The sequence below is a fragment of the Schistocerca serialis genome, chromosome 9 (assembly GCF_023864345.2).
Source record: "Schistocerca serialis cubense isolate TAMUIC-IGC-003099 chromosome 9, iqSchSeri2.2, whole genome shotgun sequence".
Lineage (NCBI taxonomy): Eukaryota > Metazoa > Arthropoda > Insecta > Orthoptera > Acrididae > Schistocerca > Schistocerca serialis.
Window position 1 is genome coordinate 188,226,900 of NC_064646.1, and position 10,429 is coordinate 188,237,328.

At 33.7% G+C, this 10,429-nt stretch overlaps 1 protein-coding gene across 1 annotated transcript in view; it reads right to left on the bottom strand.

The window, feature by feature from the left end:
* Positions 1-2,313: 2,313 nt before the first annotated feature.
* Positions 2,314-10,429, bottom strand: part of LOC126419463 (protein sax-3-like) — a 93,217-nt gene continuing 85,101 nt past the window's right edge. Inside the window, exon 22 of the mRNA XM_050086651.1 lies at positions 2,314-6,458. Coding sequence (XP_049942608.1) covers positions 6,247-6,458 — 212 coding nt within the window. The 3' untranslated portion in view covers positions 2,314-6,246. The remainder of the gene's footprint in view (positions 6,459-10,429) is intronic.

Consider the following 10,429-nt stretch of genomic DNA (forward strand, 5'->3'; position numbering starts at 1 on the left):
ATCTATCAAAGGATCTAGGGATCCTCACAGTTACCTCACAGTATATATATTCACTTATGAAATTTGTTGTTAATAATCCAACCCAGTTCAAAAGTAATAGCAGCGTGCATAGCTATAACACCAGGAGAAAGGATGATCTTCACTATGCAGGGTTAAATCTGACTTTGGCACAGAAAGGGGTAAATTATGCTGCCACAAAAGTCTTTGGTCACCTACCAAACAGCATCAAAAGCCTGACAGATAGCCAACCAACATTTAAAAATAAATTAAAAGAATTTCTAGATGACAACTCCTTCTACTCATTGGCTGAATTTTGAGATATAAATTAAGGGAGGGGAAAAAAATAACTTAAACATTAGTGTCATGCAATATTTTGTGTAATGTAATATCTTGTACAGACATCTTTTATTAACCTGACACGTTCCACATCATTACGAAGTGTCGTATTCATGATCTATGGAACAAGTATTAATCTAATCTAATCTAATCTGGTACACAACTTTATTGTCGGTTGGATTTCAAGCCTATTGGTAGTTTCTCACTACATTTTATAGTGTCCTGGAAATGCAACACGTGGTGTTTCAAACAAAGTTGTATTCTACAGAATGAAATGAAGCTCTGTGTGATTTTCTGTATTTTGAATTGCACTAGAAACAACAAGTCTGCTGATATCTTGTATTAAGGTGTGTATAAATACATAATAAGCTTTATTTGTATGTTTATTCAGTAAAAATTGTAATTACTGAAAATAAAACAAATAAATATTTCTTAGTATTCCAGTGCTTACCCCAACAACGGACAGAACAGGAGGCAGGAGGATGGGAAACATCACATGTATCAGAAGTTTTTCAGTATCTGGGAGAGAGCAGCATCCAAGAAGAGTTGCTACATCCCTCTTGTCATAGTCTCAGTGTTTACCCATAGCCTGAGTATGTGAGAAAAGTTATTTCAAGTTTTTGGGCAATGCAGCACTGACATATTGAAAATGAGAAACATTACAAACACTGTAAAACATGTTTTCAGATATATATGACTTATTTGACAGGCAAGTTCCATGTAAAAAGTTTTTCCTTTTTTTTATATTGGAAACTGAGTAATGATTCAGTAAACTGTTCACACTCAACAAGCTAAATAAACAACTATTATGAACACTCTTCAGAGACACATGTAGTGCTGAGACGAATATTTTGTCATCTTGGAATCTGATCCGTTTCACAATGAAAGAGGGGAAAAATATTTAACTGTAACTGATTATGCCAGTAATCTGGCTGTCTCTGCAACATTCTGGGAAAAAAATGGCATTGCCAATGTTAGGATTGGCAGATCATCATTTTTACACGACTCCTCACAAATATGAGTTCAGTGTGCCATGTGGTTTGGTTATTTTTCCAAATGAAACAAATCCATTTGTGAACAATGATGAAAAAGTATGTAAATATTAAATGGTTCTCTGAGTTCTTCATGGGCAAAGCAGGTGGTAGATTTCAGTTCAGTGGTAGAATACTTGGGATGTGTAATCAGTCTACAAAGGAGATTGCTTACAAACCACTTGTGCAACCCACCCTACAATACTGGTCAAGTGTGTGGGACCTGTACCACACAGAAAGGACTAATAGGGGATATCGAACGTATACATACAATGGCAGCCTGAATGGTCACAGGTTTGTTTAGCCCATGGGAGATTGTCACAAAGATACTGATGGAACTGAACTGGAAGACTCTTGGAGATAGATGTAAACTATCCTGAGAAAGTCTGTTAACAAAGTTTCAAGGACTGGCATTACATGCTGACTCCAGGAATATACTACAATCACCCTATGTATCACTCAATATGTATCATGAGAATGAGATAAGAATAATTAGTGCATGTACATAGGCATTCAAACAATCATTCTTCCTATACTCCATTCGTGAATGGAACAGGAAGAAACTCCAGTAACTGGTACAATGGGATGCACATTCTGCCATGAACCTCATTGTGGTTTGCAGAGTATAGATGTGGATATAGATGTAGATTGCATAATGTGATAATAGTCCTTTTTTTGCTTCAGCATGAATATAGGGGAAAAATTCAAATATTTTTGCTTCTGTACCTCTGTTCTCATTTTCTTCTATTTAAAAAGTGCGTTACAATTGTTAAAAGAAACTCACATTCATATGTTTTACTGGACCTTCTGCCAGATTCAAAAGTAACACCTCCTTTCTTTCTTGTATATTTGTGGTTAAAATTTCCATTTTCTCAAATTTTTCAGTTCAGCGGGAAAGAATGTTTTAAGACTCTCTTAAAAAGAATTGAATTTTATTTTACACTTGTGTGTTTGTTACATTATGTACATTATGTTACATTACATTGATATACAAAAGTCTATACAAAACTTTATAAAAGCCCAGCTTACTAAAATATATAACAAAAGTCAATGTAGTTCAAGTTTACTTCTACAAGAGCATGAGATGCCGACAGTAGTACGAAACATAAACACCCTTTCGGTGTGTGATTATTCATTACTTTTAAATTTGTTTCAGTTAAATGCACCACCATTTCATTAGCAGTTGTTCACTTTTTTGTAATGTGATGCTAGGAACAGTTCTAATGTCAACAACACTATTTATGCACCACAAAAAGTAACAACATTGACTATTATATATATGTATATCTGTTATTCAAGAAACTCATACCTCGAATTGACCTACTGAAGTGGAAGAACTTTTACTTTAGAAGAAGATGACCATGAAATTCACATTTTTAATTATCTGCACAAATATATATCAGACAGACTATGTCAGGACGGCTACATACATCGCTGAAACTATTCAGAGAAACACTGTATCAGTTTATTGAGTTTCACCTTTTATCACAATTTGTCTGATACTATAAAAATTTTTATTTTTCATAAATAAGGAAAACAAACAGCTCTCAAAATATGTTAACAGCTACAAATATTTTATTGCACAAATAAACTGTATGTTATTTATTGTATCATTTTTTCAGAGGGCATTTAATATATTCCATATTCTCAAATATAATTTTGAAAAAAAAAAAAAAAATCATATCAATCCTTGTTACTGGTTTCTTCATGCAGATCTATTTTTGTTGACTGTTCTAAGATGTATTCCTACAGGATTATTTTATTCTGATTTAGAACAATCAAATGTATTTTTTTGTTGCACACATCTGTTTATCAAAAGAGAAAAGGTCTAAGCCTTTAACAGTCATTGGGGTTTTATAATAGGTATACTCTTAAGTTGAGTTTGTTTCTGCACACTTATGGTACATACATAAATGGAGCAGGCAAAAATTGTAATGTATGGTACAATTGGAAGTACCCTCAGCCATGCATTTCATGGTAATTAGTACTGTATGGATGTAGATGCAGACTTTTGATTGGTTACAACTTGACGTGAGAGTAATGAAGCTGTAAATACATTAGCCAACCCAAACAACGTCCAATGACTGCCTTTCTTCATAGTGCAATCAGTTGAATGTTGCCTCCTGTCAGATAATGTTGAAAACAAAGAAGCAGAAATTTCATGAAACATTATGATGTAAGATTAATTGAATAAAATATACACTACTAAAGGAAAAGAGGGTTTTGTTTTTCATTTTATCCATGAACACAGGCTGAAATTAATTGTACTGTGGAAAGTATTGAAATTTGGCATACATTTAGAAAAGTAACCTTAAGAAACCTTTGCTAAAGGGATATAAGTTTGCTGTTCTTCCTACAGACATAAAATGTCATGGGAAAGTTTACATCTTCTAGTGAAGAAAAGTAAGAAGCATTTTTGTGCTTAAACCTTAAAATAGGTGACAATTAGTTCATGAGATTTGCCAATGTTTTCCAAAGAACATGTTACCACGGTCTATAATATAATCTCAAAACACACAGTGATAAACAAATAATTTTAAGAATAACTTTTATAATTATACATGACAGCAATATTTTGAGGTACCTTTTCATGTCTGAGATAACTAAACACATTTATAAGCTACTGTATTTGTTAGGAAAAATTTATCTGTTCATGTACAGGGCAACTTAATTAGTCACGTGTGAGCTATGAGCAGTAGCTGCGTTAAGGAACCTGTGAACATGTTAGCTCTAGTATTTGTGGATTTTATGTATGATTCATTGGGAATAACAACAAACAATATGATTTTCTGAAATGTTGGGAGAGTGGGATAAATTAAGTGAAACTTTTTGAACCAAGACTATGGCTTCAGTGCTGGTATTATCTGCTGATACTTATCTACTTCCAAATAAACCAATGTTATGTTCACAATGAGTTTTTCATCTTAAACTATTGAATACACGGTAGTACATGATCATATGGTTTATGATACAATCTGTGTCTTTATATCAGAATATATATTAAGTGAGCATCTTCTTATTGTTTTAAAGCACTTTTATTTACAAAAACAATTTGAGAGCAGAGGAAACTTAAACTTGTCGTTAGTAACATCAGCAATCATAATCTGTGTGCAGAACCACTGTCCGAAGTTTACAGATCAGCACATATTTACATTTTGTGTAGGCAATACATCATTCCATTCATACTAATTACTTACAAAAAGATTTTTATGCTGTCATGGATTATTTCTGTTATTTACAATATAATACATACAGTACACTTGAGGTACAACATAAAATAACTGATATGCATGTCGTTCTAAAATGTACCACAGCGTTTGACACATACACAATTCCTCTACAGATTTCTTAAGAGGACACTAAAATTGTTTGACTAGTCAGCTTAAATTTAATTGCTTTCATTATGGTCTATGACTGCACAATGCAGCGGAATTGGTCACTAGTTTTGTGAAAAACATGTTACCAAACCAGTGTCACAAATAATGTATTGTATTAATAGCATGAACTGGAAAACAGGAGATGTGGAACAGAGTTTTTTCATAATTAGATTTATGTTTATTGTGCATTAACTATACTTTAAAATTAATTTACAATCCTTCATCAGTCCCTTGGAAAACAATGACATTAATGTTAACAAAATTATTCAATGTATGCTAACATTGTGAATTTCATGAGCATAAGTAATATGATTGTAAATGAATTCTCTAATAAACATATTGGTTTTCAGGTGACCTGCCACAATACACTCCAAATAAGTTAACTGTTTACTCTCTTTGGCCATTGTTGCTAAGGTTTCAATACATTATCCTTTATGATGCATGTGCATCAATGGCCAATCTTCACAATTGTTTTTAAAAGTCATATAAGACTGAAAACACATAATCAGTAGAATGAAATAACAATTCTAAATCATCATTTGTCACATATTTCCATGCATATCATGAACTGAAGATCACCATAATACAATGACAGTATGTTACTTATTATTACAGAGTGATACTTTGTCACTTACTGTCTGTCTGTCCTGTACAGTGTTCCAGAGTATTCTAACAGAACTGATTCCACATATTACTGATTTCTGTCATTATGTCATCCAAAATTAATTCAAGTGCTAAAATACTATGTAATTAACTAAATTAGCATAAAACTTTTATTTGCCTTTTACGTATTATAGACTTTTGAACTAAATCAAAGCCGTTTCAATAAATTATTTTAATACAGCCAGTATTCACCTTGATTGGTAGTAGGAATACCAATGATCGTATCTAAATCAGTTACCACAAAATTGCAAAATTTATGACATGTAGACATAGCCCATTAATCTTAAATGGAGAACATTTCTACTGTGTAATACAAAAGTAGTCAGTGAGACTTTAGTGCACAGTGGCAACAGTACATATAACATGTGTTGTGCAGGTGTTATTATTCATAGTATTTGTTTTATTTGCTATATTAACAAGGAATAATCCAATATGTGGTGAAGATGTAAAGGACAGAATAAATGCCTTTTGGATAGTCCTTTCACAGAATTTTAGTTACAGGTATTTCAGAGGCAATATTATACCACCAATTCTTTTAGGCCTTTTAGGCCTTCAGTATTATTAAATTTTTTTCTGGTTAGACACTCCCCCTCCCATCCCACAGTAGGCCTCTTCTGGGTGCATGCTGTATAGAAATTCCATGATATACCAAATGTGATAAGCTATAGTTGTAATAACAATTTTAACATTTTTGCTACCAGTTCAATATACATCATTAAATACAAAATGGCAGTTAATCAGCTATAAAATGCAGTTTCAAAGTTCTATAAAATGAAAATATAATAAAATTACAATTTAGGCAGTCTTTTAGTTTGGTACATCATTGCCAACAAACAGTATTATCGAATAGGTTCACTGGCATTTAAAGGCTGTTTCTCATGTTGATCTCCAGAACTGGAACTTGATGCTGAATTACCAAGTGGAAATGGTCCATTAGCAAACATGCTGGCTAGTTTGTTAACTCTCTGACTGCCTGTGCCACTTCCTAAAGTATTGCTGTTAGATGACTGTGACGTGGGATAGTTTGGTTTCTCGTATGCTGGAACATCATCTGTGAAATCAAAAGTTATGCTTTATTGCTGTGTTACTTATAATCAACAACAGTTTGCAAAAACTATAGGTGTGAATAATTATTATCCTGTATGAACATAAAATGGTACACAAACAGTGATTGGTCTCTTTCACGTTTTCCTATTGACCTGACATCAATTCCAGACCTTAGTTGACTGGGTTACTTTAAGAAAGAGAGCACACTAATGCTAATATATATATAACTTTTTATCTTGTTTTTGTTAGATCCTAACAGAAGAGCATCTTCTGCTGTAAGAGAACTAAAAATCTCAGCCAAGTATGAATAGGACTCATGCTCTGAGGGCTCCATACAAACTTAATTACTTATATTGATACTTCATTTGTAGGTCTTGATGAGTTTTTTTTTTTTTTTTGCAAGTATCAAAGTATGTGATGTAAACGACTTCATTTGTGTTACCACCAGCAGTCCTTCGTTTAAATACAAAAAGTAAATGCTACATCTTAGTGCTATGTTTCACAACAGGCTCTATGGTGTGTCCCACAAGAAAACAGATTTATTTTAATAATAAAACACATAATTTATATGAAAATTGCTAGTATTATTATGTCAATATGAAACACAAAGACTGTGACTAAACATGAAACAAAATATCAGGCAAATTATCCTCCATTGGTTTGTCTGCATGCATCCACTCTGTGGACAATATTTTTGACAACTCTGGACTAAAGTTCCACTTGAATTTGACCCAAGACATGTCTAACTTTTTCCTCTGAATTGAAGGACAGTTTGTGGATTGTTCACATAAACACAAGTTTTCATATAGCCCCACAATAAAGTCTCATTGCGTCAAATATCATATTGGTAGCCAGTTCTGACTGCCTTTGCGAGAGATGAGGTGAGCAGGGAACCATTCTCTCAGCAACCTTGTTGTTTTAACAGCGATGTGGCAGGTTTCCCTATCCTGTTAGAACCACATATTTTCCACATTCAGTTCTTCCAGTTGTAGTCATAAATGCTGTGTTATCATGTGGTGTAACGATCAGAGTCACTGTCACTGCTCTTCCAGTCTTGTTTTCAAAAATAATATAGCCCAATTACTCTGCTAGCTCAAAACCTTCACCAAACAGTGACTCTTTCTGGATAAAGACACTTCTCATGGGCCATGCGAGGATACTCTGGGCCCCAAATCTGGCAAGTTTGTTTATTCACATAACTATTAAGCTGGAAGTGTGCCTCATCACTAAATATTATTTTCTTATGAAAGTCACTACAGAATTCTTGTTTTGTGATTACCCGCTATGCAAATGTTTGATGCTTCAAATGGTCTGTAGACTTCAACTTCTGTGTTAGTTGGACTGTAAAAGGATTCAAATTCAGATGTTATGTCAAAATTCAATGCAAAGTGCTTTTTGGAATCGCTAATTGTTGAGGACGGTGGCAAATTGACTTCATTGGACTTGTAGCAGTGCTCTCACTGACAAGAGCGACATTCTCTACTGATCAACAAGAACAAAGACATCCAGCTGATTTGATTTATTTATTTTTATTTATTTTATTTATCCACCCGTTGACAATAAATATTGTATGGATGTTGTCAAGGGTACATGTAAGCCATTTCAAAGAAATGGGACACCAACAATATATACGTAAAAAAGTACAAAACAAAATAATACAATGAAATTAATATAGCCTATATACATCCCTGCTTGTTATTTTAAATGCAAGGTCTGTTTTTCATAAGGCTTTAGTTTTTTCCTCCCTAAACGGCAAGTCCTTATATACACAACACTGCTTAAGTATATATTTACATCACACAACAGCTGTCCTTTAAGTATGTAAATGTAATGAATGGTTAGGTACAGATAGAGTATTTTCCATTTTGCCTTTATAAATATCATCAGAAAAAATTTATTGACCTACATAGTCATTTACAGAATAAAAGCATTGTTCTACTAGAAATATTTTAAATTCTGTTTTAAATTTGTTATCATCTTCTAACTGCCTGATGTTGATTGGCAGTGCGTTGTACAGTTTTGCACCGATATGGCTCACATGCCTTTGTGTATTCGTTCTTTTTGTTCGCTGAGTATGGAGTGCTGCGCTATTACGGGTATTGTAGCTATGAAAGTCGGCATTTGTCTGAAAATCTGCAATGTGGGTCCTGACATACATTACACATTTGTATATGTATAATGATGGTATAGTAAGTATTCTAAGATTTTTGAATATTGATTTGCAGTGTGTCTGTGGATGACTGTGAGTTATTATTTGGATGGCCCTCTTCTGCAACAGAAAAATTTGTTTTATGCGCTCTGTTGCGGAACCCCAAAATATTATTCTGTGTGTGGCAAGAGATTGAAAATAGCCGAAATATGCCATTCTGGCACCCTCTGAGGTACAAACATTTGCAATAATTATGAGGGCAAAACAGGCTGAATTAAGTTTCTGTGCAAGTTTTATTACGTGGTCATTAAAATTTAAGTTTTCATCCACATGAATCCCCAGCAATTTTGTAGATATCACTCTGTCTAAGGCTTTGTCACCCCACACCAGATCGAGATTTACATTTTGACATCTTTTCCCAAACTGCATATAATTTGTTTTATTTACATTCAATGTCAACCTGTTTGCATTGAGCCAAGAGTGGATGTAATTTAGTACTTTATCAGAAGTGGTTGGTAGCAATTGCTTTGGTGCACTTATTATCACACTAGTATCATCTGCAAATATTATTGCTTTGGCTGCATCATCTGAGGTGTGAAAATCATTTATATAGACAAGAAACAATATGGCCCCTAGGATGCTGCCTTGTGGTACTCCTATTTCTACATTTTTTGCCTCTGATACTGAATTTATTTTGTGGTTGGAGTAAGTTGATGTCAGTCCCACAACCTGTGTTCTGTTTTTTAGGTATGATTCAAACCATTTTTTCCCCATCCCATGTATGCCCAACGCTTCCAATTTTTCTAAAAGAATGTCCTGGTTCACAGTGTCAAAAGCTTTGGAGAGGTCTAGATTTACTCCTACTAAACTATAATCTTTTTCTAGATTTTTGATTTTTTGTTCAGTGTAGCACATTACTGCTGTTTCAGTATTTTTATGTGCTTGGAAGCCATGCTGATTTCTGTTAAGTAAATTATGGTCATTTAGATATTTGTTGATTCGGTGCTTCATCAGTTTTTTCTAATATTTTTGAAAATGCTGGGAGGAGAGATATTGGGCGATAGTTTTCTACCTTATACTTGCCGCTGTTTTTAAATAATGGCTTCACTTTTGAAATTTTCAGCCTCTCTGGAAAAGCACCTTCACTGAATGATAAATTGGCTATGTGTGCAAAGGGCTTTGCGATTTGTGGTGCTGTCCTTGTTATGATTGACACAGGCACCTCATCTATGCCAGCCGACATTTTGGGTTTCAAGCTTTGTATCACTTTCAACACTTCACCCACATTTGGTGGCTCTACCCTCATCCTACAAGCTGTTTTTGGATATTCAGGTTTTTCTTCGCTTGTGAATTTTTAGCTTAATGAAGTTGTTGCATTTATGAAATAATTGTTAATATAATTTGGCAAATCTTGTTTATTAATATTGACATTTTTTAAATTTTTGAGGCTAATGTCCTGGTTTTCACAACTCTTCCCCGTTTCAGTCTTCACAATACCCCATATGGCTTTTGATTTGTTTTCAGACTGTCTTATAAAACTATCATTACTCATGTTCTATCCTCTATCTTCCAATTTCCTTACCAGTCTCTGCACTGTTGATGTATTAGCCACATTTTGCTAAGTAAAAGTTACATTAAATATTTTAATGGTCTCTGAAAAACATGCACCATATTTTAAGTGCACTTTCAAAATCTGGACGTTGATCCACTATGTATCATTCAATTTTAGCTGATAACAATATGCACAAATGCCGACTGACAATTAAAATTGGTAATCATGGCTGGTATTGCAGTTACCAATATCAACAGAGAAAATTGCTTAAATT